This window comes from Numida meleagris, chromosome 6 (assembly GCF_002078875.1).
Source record: "Numida meleagris isolate 19003 breed g44 Domestic line chromosome 6, NumMel1.0, whole genome shotgun sequence".
Lineage (NCBI taxonomy): Eukaryota > Metazoa > Chordata > Aves > Galliformes > Numididae > Numida > Numida meleagris.
The window spans coordinates 33,701,640-33,714,076 of record NC_034414.1 but is presented as its reverse complement, the minus strand read 5'-3'; the positions used below and the strand labels follow the sequence as shown (position 1 = coordinate 33,714,076).

The window sequence follows — 12,437 nt, the reverse complement described above, 5'->3', positions numbered from 1 at the left end:
GAGATATGTCTTTACTTATATTTGGCTCCACAGATTCTTACTGTAGGAGAAATATAGCCAGGAGCACTAACGTATGGAGACAATATGCTGTGCAAATATGTGATTCAGTAATAAATGTATACAGTTTTCCCCAGTAAGCCAAACTGAATGTGAATCCGGGATCTTCACAATGGAGTTCTACACTCAACTGTCTCTTGAATTTATAGCTTTTATTGATAAGCTAGGTTGACTTACCTAACTGATTTATCTTAGCACCTATTGATCATTCTTTCTATTTACTCAAATAATTGTTAATTTAATTCATTTCCTCCACCTATTCCAGTACTCTTTTTCTCTTTCATTTTCTTTCCCAGTAATAGTCACTGCTTCCCAGATGCCTGTCTTGGTTAAAAATGTTTATCTAAAAGTCTGTAAGGGGTAAATCAGAATGTATATGTGCATATAAATTAGTCATGTACACACAGAATTACTGGGGTGAATGTTAAGTTCTAAACCAGTACTTAACTTATCTGTAGGTATATTTCCCTAGACTAACAGCTTGATATTACCTCATTCTGTTCTGTCTCTGATCCTTGTCGGGGACATAGCATCAGCCTCTGGGGCGAAAATTCTGTAGCATTACAAGGCTATGCACTACTGTAGTAGTACAGTAATGAAGCTGTTCTTTTTGTAATAGAAGTTTCTGGAAATTAGTATTGTTATGACCTAAAGAAATATGATTATTTAAATATTGTTTTATCTTTGTGTTCTTTACGTTCTTTCTCATTTGAAAGCAATTCTCAAATGATGTCTTTGAGATTGCTTTCCTGAAAAATTCATTGAGTAGTTCTCGCTATACAAAATCATTATTTTAGTAGTTACTCTATACTCAGTACAGAAGGGATCAAGCCTCTGCTGCTAGTTATCTGTTGCAAAGCTAGGTGTGCAGAGTAGTCATTTCAGTCAATGAGTAGGATCTGGCCATTAATGCTACAAAGAATTGTTCACCTAGGAAGACCAGATGCATTTTGCCTAGGCTGAATTTCTTGCCATTTTTCAACGCATTCATTCTGAAAAACAGCGACACTAGACAGAACAATCTGCAGATCAGAGAGCCTCCTGTTTTGGCTGAGCTGAGACATTTATGGGGTGTCTACCATGACTTTAATTCACATCTCCCCTTCTTTCTTTTTCTAAGAGTTACGCCAGGGACTTAATAATGTAGAAGGATATGTTAGAGTTTATTATTATTTTATTTTATGGCTCACAAAAATCTAAGGGTGTTCATTTAGTTATGGTGTGATCCTTTTCTATCACTTACATTGGATGGTATTTGCAACATTTGTTACAGATGTAGCAAGTAATTTATCATTCCATTCTTGTGTTTTCGTTGGTGAAGCTATAAGATTTATCATTCATCTTACTTTACAATTTTGTTATCTGTGAGAAAAGAGCACATGCAAAACTGGTGCAAAGTTAGGTCAGGATATGTCATTAAAAATGTCCTCTTGTGTCTTTTCTTACCTCTGTATGTGTAACTATGGACTGAATAGAAAAGATCTCACCTAGCTGAAAGCCATACTATATATATTCATTCATACTGTTAAGGGCAGAAATTTGTAACAAACTGTTCTTTTCTTCCGCAATCTTGTAATGCAGAAGGCTTCCATTTGTTTATATGTATGAGCACACTCATGTCTGACATTATTGCAGCTCTAAGATTCTAAGATATGGCAAATAGTAGGGATGGTTTCATTCACTTTGGCTGCGTAGAGTAATAATATGTGCATTCCTTCCATCTGGACTCATTTGCTTGCATTTTTCTTTTTTTCCTTATTGTTCCTTAGTATCAACTGAATTGTGAACAAATGATTTAAAAATACGCTGCTGAATATGTAGCTTCTGTGTTCTGTATGTCTTCTGGAACGGTTGGCTAGATACTAAATGTGATAGGACTGCTTTGCCAAAAGTCACCAAGTAGTATGGAGTCATATGTAGAAGTATAGATATGGTATATAAATAGATTTAAAAATATGTGTATTAGTCATTTTCAGGTGATTAGGGATTTATTTCATGTATTTACAATTCATGTTTTAGAGCAACTCTTTTTTTTTGCAATTTTTTTTGCATCAAATCTTATATTATTATTAATTGTAATAAGTATTTTTCTTTTTTTTTGTCTGTTTTCCTAGTTTGATTTTTATACATTTTGTCCTCCTTTTAAAAAATATTCAGTTCTACCATCTTAGTATATTTTTATATCTCAAGGAAAAATTATGTTTACTAAGTCAAAGATCTAATGAGAAAAATTTGTATTTATATGGCTCTTAGGAAAACATTTTGTCTTTACAGATCCATGTCTAGACCTGACAAGGTACCCTTGAACTCTTCTTTTTCATATTAAAATAGTTTACATGAAAACTTTTGAGAAGGAATAAGTTTTTACGCAGTGATTATACCTCTGATCAGTGATTCACAAATTCTTTGTTAATAATATTGTTAAGGGTATATTCAAGAAAAAGGGCATGGACACGCAGCCATAATTCAAAATAGGCTAAGAATTTCATCACTTTTTCAAATGAGTGCCTGAATTTAGGAAATTTCTTTTGAGTTGTCTAAATCGGTTGTTTGGCTATTGGGTTTCCCAAACATGCAAGCCTAAATAAGGATTTAGGAGTTTCTATGAATCCTTCTTTTCTGTGTCATAGAATTTAAATGATTCTGCTGGAGTATAGTATTTTCATAGTTTTGAAAAGAGAAGACTCCTGCAGATGGTATAGTGTTGAAAACCTAAATTTTGTGAATTGCTGAATGAATGTATAGCATATTTTTGTAAAAATCACCTTTGACAAGGATGACCAGCAGCTCAGAAGTGCTAGCATCCTTACATCCTGTCTAGTGCAATGGAAAGATTAATTTTAAATGCAGCTTTCAGAAATTGTTTTTGACCATACTTACCTCAAATCTTGGAATGTGATTTTGATTTAAATTTGGATTTAAATCCTAAATAAATTTAAGAATCTGGTCAGCAAAGCCAGACAATTAATATTAATTTCTAAGTTCTGTTTTTAAGCTTTGCCCTCTTTTCAGGTTTCAGTCAGCTTCAACGTACTGAAATTGTGTTGTTTTGGTTTTTTTTTCTCTAAATTGAACTAAGTTAAATAACTACATTATATAATTTTCTGGGTGGTTTTTTTGGAAGGTTTTTTTTTTTTTTTGGAAGCGCAAAATAATATCCTTTCATATTTATCAAAGCTTATAATGAAACTTAAGCACTGTTAGATGAAATGAGTAAATATGAGGTTATCTAATGCTTAACATTGCATACTCATGTTGAAAATTTCTGTTGTAGCTAAAGCCATACATATTAACACACTTAGGCTTGTCTTGGACTTACAGATCCACAACCATAAAAAAATTTGGTAGCCTAAATCTCCTTGAAGTAACGGGAAATTAATTCCTAAGTGTCTCTGTATTGACACTTGATCAAATGTCAGTACAGACACTTGATTGACCATCAAACTTGACTTCAAGATTTGCTATTAATATCTTGTCAGATCTACTGCATCATTCAAACATAGGATTTCTCCGAATAATTGCTCTCATCAAGTGTCAGGTGTCCAGTTAAAATACGGAATATCATTCATAGCAAGTTTATGACTGCTGTGGTACTGAGGAGCACATGTGAAGCTAATGGATACAGGGATTCTCTTGAGAAGTGTAGAAAAGTCCTTGTCGTTTAAGTATTTACCTTCTTTTGCATGAAGATTTTCCAAGAAAGCAGTCTACAGTGCTTCTTTAAGCAATGAGTTAATAGCCTTGAGAAACCATAGTAACATCTGTAGTTTTTGTGACTGGGAAAGCATAAAAAAGGAAACATCACCTGTGCCCCAAATTCAGTCATGAAGGTCAATTCCTTCAGGAATCTGGAGTAGGTTTTATCAGTTTTTAGGATAGATCTTGTTTAATTCAAAACTGTAGGAGTTTTCTTGATGCCAAGAGATATGGATTTCTTTTTAAAAGTATGTACACTTATCTACACTTTCTTGGTATATTATTTTATACTGAGAAGTGTCTTTTCAGCAGTTCTGGTAATGATGTTACATTATAACTACACAATGTCTTTCAGTTAAAAGCATCCCAAATTACTGCTCAGTTCATTCTTTTAAGCTAACCATCCTTGTGTGTCATGGAATGTTAGCAGGTGTTCACAGAACACCACACAGCAAATGTAGAGAAAAAATAAATTTAAAAAAAAATCACAGGAAGATTTTAGGGGATAAATAAATCTGTTTTAATTTTAGCTACAGAATAGAGTTAACATTCTGCTGCCACTTTAAGGTGTCATTCAAACATTACTGAACAGAGTAGTTAGTAATCCTGCTTTCTGTCTTCTTAAAAGATGTTTCATCTGAACAGTATATATATCTTATTTTCTGTGTCTTTGTCATACTCTGCAATTGAGTAAAAAGTTACGATTTTTTGCTCTTGTGTAATTCAGTATGTAACCATCTTATTTTTTTTTTAATTATAAAAAAGTGAGAAGTATAAATGAAACTACTCAAAATGCATTGCACTTTCCTGCAAATGTGATTTGAAACTCATGAAATATTAATGCATGAAATATGGAGAGTTGTTTTTATGCTATACTGAAAAAAAAAAAAAGTTTCTTCCCTGTGTTCTTAAAACTATGCATTATAGAGAATTTGTGGAAAATTCAGTTTATTCCATTCAAATACTTCTGAAATTTGTTTTCATGAGGTCTAAGACACTAGTCATTGACTTTTGTCTGTAAATTTTAAGTAGTTTCTACACAACTAGGTAATCTCATAAAATCAACCACCTGCATAAACAGCACAGTTTTAATATTTATCCACTCTGCATATACAGCTTGCACGTGCACACATTTAGTAGAAACTGCTTCTGAGAGAAGATAGCCTTTCTATTTGTGTGTTAGAGCACAACAGTGAGAAAACTAAAACAGAAGCCAGCTAATTTTTTTGTTTGTTTAAACATGATTTCTTAATTCCTTGTTGTGAGTTGTTTGCATTCCAAATTACATATTTATTACAAATCTTCATGTTTGTATTTTGAAATGGTCAGCAGCATAACTACATTGCATCTAAGAAAATTGAAAAGTCCTTTTTTTGTTGTAATGATGAGTCAAGATTTAGTATAAAATACTAATTTCAAAAAGTTCTAGATTTAAGATAAAGCAAAAATGTTTGCAGAATAAATTAATGTAATATTCTTTCATGTACTAAATCTTTCTCCAGTTTGGTTCCAAAGTTTTAAGGTTAATACCGTGAACAATGCAGCTCACAAAATAAACACTGGTGATAAATAGTGGAGAGGGAATCAGATAGTCCAAATTCCTGCTCCATTTTAGGGGCAGGTACAAATACAGATTTTAGATTATCCGTTTGCACTGTTATTCTAACTCTTTATGTTTTTAGATATCTTGTATGTTTTTAACTTGGGTAGGACCTGTTTTGCTTGCAGTAAATGTTTCTTTCAGTGGACCTGGTATCCTTCTATGAGGTCATCACTCGCTGGGTAGATGAGAGGAAAGCAGTGGATGTTGTGTACATTGACTTCAGCAAGGTGTTTGACACCATCTCCTACAACATCCTTGTTATGAAACTTAGAAAGTGTGGGATAGATGAGTGGACGGTGAAGTGGATGTAGAACTAGCTGACTGGCAGAGCTCAGAGGGTGGTCATCAGCAGGGCAGAGTCTGGTTGGAGGCCTGTAACTAATGGTGTTCCTCAGGGCTCGGTGCTGGGTCCAGTCTTATTCAACATCTTCATCAGCAACCCGGATGAAGGGGTAGAGTCCTCCCTCAGCAAGTTTGCTAATGGTACATTACTGGGGGTAGTGGCTGACACACCGGAAGGTTGTGCTACCATTCAATATAACCTGGACAGACCGGAGTGTTGAGCGGGAAAGAACCTGATGAGGATCAACAAAAGCAAGTGTAGAGTCTTGCACCTGGGAAGGAATAACCGCATGCATCAGTACAGGCTGGGGGATGGTCTTTTGGAGAGGACCCCTGTGGAGAAGGACCTGGGTGTTCTTGTGGAGGACAAGTTGGCTATGAGCCAGCAGTGTGCCCTTGTAGCCAAGAAGGCCAAAGGTATCCTGGGATGCATTAAAAAGAGCGTGACCAGCAGGTCAAGGGAGGTGATCTTCCCCTTCTACTCTGACCTGGTGTGGCCACATTTAGAATACTGTTTCCAGGTCTGGGGTCTACTGTTGAAAAAAGTGAGAGATCTCCTAGAAAGAGTCCAGCTGAGGGCCACAAAGATGATTAAGGACCTGCACCATCTCCTGTATGAGGAAAGACTGAGTAACCTGAGTAACCAACCCCTGCAATTCTGTGATTCTGTGATTAATTTTAACGGACTTTGAAGAAATACTAGTTATGAAGACAGGGATACCAAAAAGAAGCAAATAGAGAAATTAAAAAAATGAAACTCATCTTGCAATAATAGCAAGTAAAACATATGCAGAAAATATTGTAAGTATATTTACTAATTGTGATGAGAAGAACATCTCAATAACAAAAACTAGAACAAAGATGTGCATTGTACTAAGGTACAAAGTAGCATCTAATTTCTTCCTGTAATACAATTAGTCTTCTTCACACAATCTTTTTGTAGTTGCCTTTGTCCCACCTCCAAAGGCTGTGAGAAGAGAGAATGTAACCAGCTTATATGTCTTCAGAATAAGGTGGTAAACAGAAGAAGTACAGGGTCTGGGGAACTCACTGTAGGCACTTGGAAATGTTTATGTGAGAGGAGCGGAAATGAGGATGGGGGAGAAGGGACATGAGATTTTAGCATGGATAGTAATGCAGGTTTGGTGATGGTTCTGCTCACCAGAATGATGTTTTATGTGTGTGGATACACACTCATTGCTGCTTAGCGCGGATTATTTCTTTGCAGCGTAAGGGAAGGGATGCGAAGTGGCATAGAATGATCTCTGGACATCTAGCATTCAGCTCCCAGGACTGAGTGAGGACTTCTAGTTCAGCAAATCAGAGGACTTGTAATGTCAGGGACATGTGTAACAGGGGGTTATGCAAGTGGGCTGTCAATAAAAGGAGAAGGATTGAGGAATTAGATGATGAACAGTTCAGGAGTCTAGGATTTTTGTAGTGTGAAATGGTGATGGTGAGTTAGAGCAACTTGAATTATGTCCTCAGAACATAAAGATTGAGATCCTTCAAGTATCAAGCATCTTCCTCTAAGTGCAGAATTTCATCAGATCTCTGCTAACTTCAGTGGGAACTGAGAGCAATAAACTGCTGTCAGGTTTGAGCCCTTCAGAAGCACCACAGTTTCTTGGACTGTTGTGCTTTTGTCAAGGTTTTTTAAAGAGTGATGTGTTAGTGAAAACATTGCAGTGAAATTACTTAGTATGGTTCAATACCTTTTCACAGGAGAAGTATTACATTCGGAGCCTGATTTTGATGGTACTTAGAATAATGCAGAAAGGATGAGGGTGATGCCAGTGGAAGTAATTAATTTGCTTTGTGAATAAGCAATTGTCATGATTACAATTATTTTCACAAAATCTGTTTAGCATGAGATAAAGGCAGTTTCTTCTACCCCTACACCCCACCTCACAGCATTTGAAAAAAAAAATAACAAGTTAATTGTGCATTTTAAACTTGTTTATTACTGCTTTGGCAACTTAGTCTCCTTTTTGCAGCATAAATTTCAACATAGCCAGGAGCATGCACATGAACCTAACCTTCCTGCATACTCGAAGATGTCTTTATTGGATAGCTCAGAGCACTTAGTCTGGATGCTATTTGGATTATTCATTTCTGTATCCAAGTCACTTTCTGAACTTCTTATCTGTGAAAAGAGAGCAAGAATACTGCCCGATTTCCCAGCTGGACAGGGAGTACAGTGTTTATGTACTGATGGTGGTACAGATAACAAAATCAAATAGATCATCTTAGCTTTTCAATTTCTGTTTGAATAATAGGAGTTGGGACCAAGAACGGTATTGTTAGTTACAGATATAGTATACAACGCAACCAGTGCTTGCCCTAAAGAATTGATATTCCAATAAGTAAACTTTGGAAATTCAAGTAAATACAGGAAATGGGTGGAAAATGATGAATTGTTATCAAGGTTAATATGACCTAAGTAGAAATTCTAAGTATGTTTCACTTTTTAAGATAATTATCTCAATTTTCAAATTATGTTTTCAAGAAATTGTTACAAATACCAGAACTTTGTGTTTGAATGGTTCACCATAATACAAATGTTGCCATGCATTTCAGCAAGAGCAGGATTTTACTTGCTGTTTTAAGCAAAATGCATAATATTGCATTTATATTCTGTTAAAAGTGAATTATTTTATATATTTTCTGTGATGTTTTAGTGTAAAATAGATACGTTGTGCATATTATTTAATTTTTAGATACCTGTAATTTTTTAAAAGTTGTGGTATATGTTAATTGATGTAATATCCACTCTCGTCAGGTTTGTATTTGAAAGCATATTAGTGGTATATTCTTATAATGAAGCAGTTCAAAAGTGTTGCTAGCTAAAACACACACAGTCTGATGTTTCTAGCATAGTTATTTAGAATTTGTATTTCTCAGAAGCAGAAAAAAATTGTATTACATGCATCCAGTGAAGCCAAGATTTATTTTCCAAAACGCAACATGATCTGAGTAGAAAAAAATTTCGAGGAGGGAGTGGATGGGTATAGGGAAGGACAGCAATGTTTATCTTCTCTATAACTAGGCAGATAATTCTGTTTAACAACCAGAGCTTTTAGTGATGAACCAAATGAAGTTTTGTGATGTTGAGCCAGATAGTTTCTTATTGAAATAACTTTTATTATTATTATTTTGCACAAATACTTTTTCCTACATTTTATGTCTGAATTAAACTGTCATAGTGTTGGACTACACCAGTCTTTTAGAGTAATCCCAGCCATATTACAGTGACCTGGATTTTCATATATATAACATATGTATCTGTAGTATTGTGTGTCCTACAATGCTGTCCTAAAATTAAGTACTCAGTTTACTTCTGTAACGATATGTCTGGTTATGAGATTATCTGTCTCCAGAGCTTTGCACTGATGGTGCTGTGAAATCTAGTGTCAGCCCACTTCCAGTGTCAGATTTCAGATTTCTGCTGAGCTTGAGATTGAAACAGCAATTGCAGACTTTTTCAAAATGGAAATTAATGGCATGTAGTCCTTTGGAAATTATTGGTTTGTTTGTTTTTGTATTGTTATTTGCTTTTTTTGTTTTTAATTTCTTTGTTATTGCTTGGAAGATATTGTAGTTCTTTAAGGATATTTTTATACAAATGAAAGTTAAAATTCAAAATCAAGGGCTTTTTTTTACTAACTTAAATGCCAAGAAAATGTTAAATAGTTGCAAATAGTAGTACATCTGTGGTGGCTCAGTCTAGATTTTCATAAAAAAGATTTTAAATATAATTTTGTTCAAAATTATTAGGGTACTCACTGCATAGATATCTTAAAAGTGAAAAAATAAAACTAAACAGCACCTCTGGAACTCTGACAAATAAAGCAGTAACTTGAGCCCTCTCAAACCACTCAACTTAATTCACATTCCCAGCTTCAGTAATCAAAGATCTGTGAAAGATTTCAGGTAGTTTTTTCTGATTTTGTTAGGAATATGGATTTTGTTTTTACTTATTTTCTGAATCCATTATTTGTTTTCATACCTGCTTATGTTCTTACATTCTTCTTCTTTTCTTACATAAGCACTTATGCCTAACTTAATCTGCACATTAGTTATGAAGCCAAGCAGGATCTGGCAAGTTACAGTTGTCAAAATCTCCCAATGAAATTCTTTCTATGCCCTAAGTCAAAGGAGTCAGTTAAACTATATATTTGGTAAAAAATATCAGCATTCATTATATTTAGCAATTTCTTAATTTTGTCTCTAGATCATACATATTGGTTCTAAAAATTGTTTCTTTGTTTTGCTAATAGGAAAATTGAAAAAAAGGGCACCTCAAAGTTACCTAATATGTTGAACTTCACTTTAAAATGACTGTGACCTTTCCTGACTTAAAAATGCATATTCACAAACTGAGATGTTTTCTATAGGATTACGTAGCTCATGGTTTGGGCTAACAGTTTTTTGTTTTTTTTTTTTGAGACCATACTTTTATGTTACCTTTGCAATAAGACTGCACCTAATATTTTTTATTCATTCCTTAAAATATTTTTGTTATAATGTCAGAGAACTTGAAGAAAATTGCAAGGTTCAATATACATTACAAAAAAATTCAGTGCAAAATGCAATATGGTATGTTAAACTTTTTAATATACATACTAGGAAAGTGGGACATACAAATGCTTTTTAGCTTTGATTAGAAAAAGCTTATTTCTAGGGCATGCATTTTTATTTCTAATTATCTTGACTTCATAACAAGCTTGAATTTGTAATGAAGTAACACGAGAATGTTGCTAATAAATTTTAGCTGTATTTTTTATTGACTTGTTGCCAAGATTGCATTTTGGTAATAAGACTGACAAATTTGTAAGTGTTATTCCTCCATACATACTCCACAAAACCTGGATGAATGATTATCAATAGGTTACTGAAAACGTATTTTTGTAAAGGTAAAACATCATATTAATTCAATATTATGGATCAGATGGTACCTTAAACGTTAAAATCGTAAGACTACTTTGTGAATATATATTGAAAGAAACAGCTAAGAATAATAAGGATATGCATTGAATTTTTATCATAGGTGTCATTCTTCACTCATAGCAATAAGTCAATGAGGAATAAATGTATTGACATTAATGAAACTTGTTTAAATAGGAGGAATGTTGGGATTAACAGGGAAATCCCCTTTGTTTGAAAATATTTGGCTATACATTTTAAGATGGACAAATGTCATATTTTTTTTTTCAAAATCTTCAACATTTAGATACACTCTCCTACTGTTCTTCATCTTCATAGGCTGGATAACAATAAAGCATACTGTGTAATGAACTTGTGTGTTCTGATATGAGTTATAGGTTGAACAATCAAGATTGTGTTCAATTCAAGATGAACCATTTTATCTGTCCACACTGTGCTATACTTGCTTTCACCAAGTGTTTATTTAATTATTATTACATCATTATAGATCTTTTAAGGGAAGCTAATGAATGCAAAACGCATTTTGTCTTAGAATTTGGTTTGCAACATTAGCCTGGAAAGAAAGGAATCAGATGAAAACAGTCACCTTGAGACAATCTACGATAATCTTTTCTTATGAGAATAATACCTGCATTTGTTTAATCTTTTATCTGAAATGTACTATGCTGAAAGCAGTATATTCTGTAGAACAACTAATGATTTTCCTGTTATTCTCTTTAATTCTTTGTATTGTACATTTGAAAGAGATGCAGAGCATTAAAAAACCTGATAAGCTGTATTTCTTTTTAATTTTTTAAGCTTTTCTTTTAAAAACATATTAACTAATTTGCTTCATTTTTTCCTTCCTTTTATAGGGTAGCAAAATATTGTAGTGTTCATGCACAAAGCAGAAGTATTATTTATATATATTTTTTTTAATTACAGGTAAAGATTATAGTTCCCAACAGCACAGCAGGTCTGATAATAGGGAAGGGAGGTGCTACAGTGAAGGCTATAATGGAGCAGTCAGGGGCTTGGGTGCAGCTTTCCCAGAAACCTGATGGGATCAACTTGCAAGAGAGGGTTGTCACTGTGAGTGGAGAACCTGAACAAAACCGAAAAGCTGTCGAACTTATCATCCAGAAGATACAAGAGGATCCACAGAGTGGCAGCTGTCTCAATATCAGTTATGCCAATGTCACAGGTCCAGTGGCCAATTCCAATCCAACCGGATCTCCTTATGCAAACACTGCTGAAGTGTTACCAACTGCTGCAGCTGCTGCAGGGCTTTTAGGACATGCTAACCTTGCTGGAGTGGCAGCCTTTCCAGCAGTTTTATCTGGCTTTACAGGCAATGACCTGGTGGCCATCACCTCTGCACTTAATACATTAGCCAGCTATGGATATAATCTCAATACATTAGGTTTAGGCCTAAGTCAGGCAGCAGCTACAGGGGCTTTGGCTGCAGCAGCTGCCAGTGCCAACCCAGCAGCAGCAGCAGCCAATTTGTTGGCCACCTATGCGAGTGAAGCCTCAGCCAGTGGCAGCACTGCTGGTGGTACGGCGGGGACATTTGCATTAGGTAGCCTGGCTGCTGCTACTGCTGCAACCAATGGATATTTTGGAGCTGCTTCTCCCCTAGCTGCCAGTGCCATCCTAGGAACAGAAAAATCCACAGATGGATCAAAGGATGTAGTTGAAATAGCAGTGCCAGAAAACTTAGTTGGTGCAATACTTGGAAAAGGAGGGAAAACATTAGTTGAATACCAGGAGTTGACTGGTGCAAGGATACAGATCTCTAAAAAGGGAGAAT

General features: G+C 34.8%; 1 protein-coding gene across 2 annotated transcripts in view; it reads left to right on the top strand.

Annotated features, from left to right (window-relative positions):
- Positions 1-12,437, top strand: part of NOVA1 (NOVA alternative splicing regulator 1) — a 135,777-nt gene that overhangs the window by 121,132 nt on the left and 2,208 nt on the right. For both annotated transcript variants that reach the window (XM_021401909.1, XM_021401908.1), the window contains one exon: positions 11,570-12,437. This exon is cut by the window's right edge and continues 2,208 nt beyond it. In XM_021401909.1, coding sequence (XP_021257584.1) covers positions 11,570-12,437 — 868 coding nt within the window. The remainder of the gene's footprint in view (positions 1-11,569) is intronic.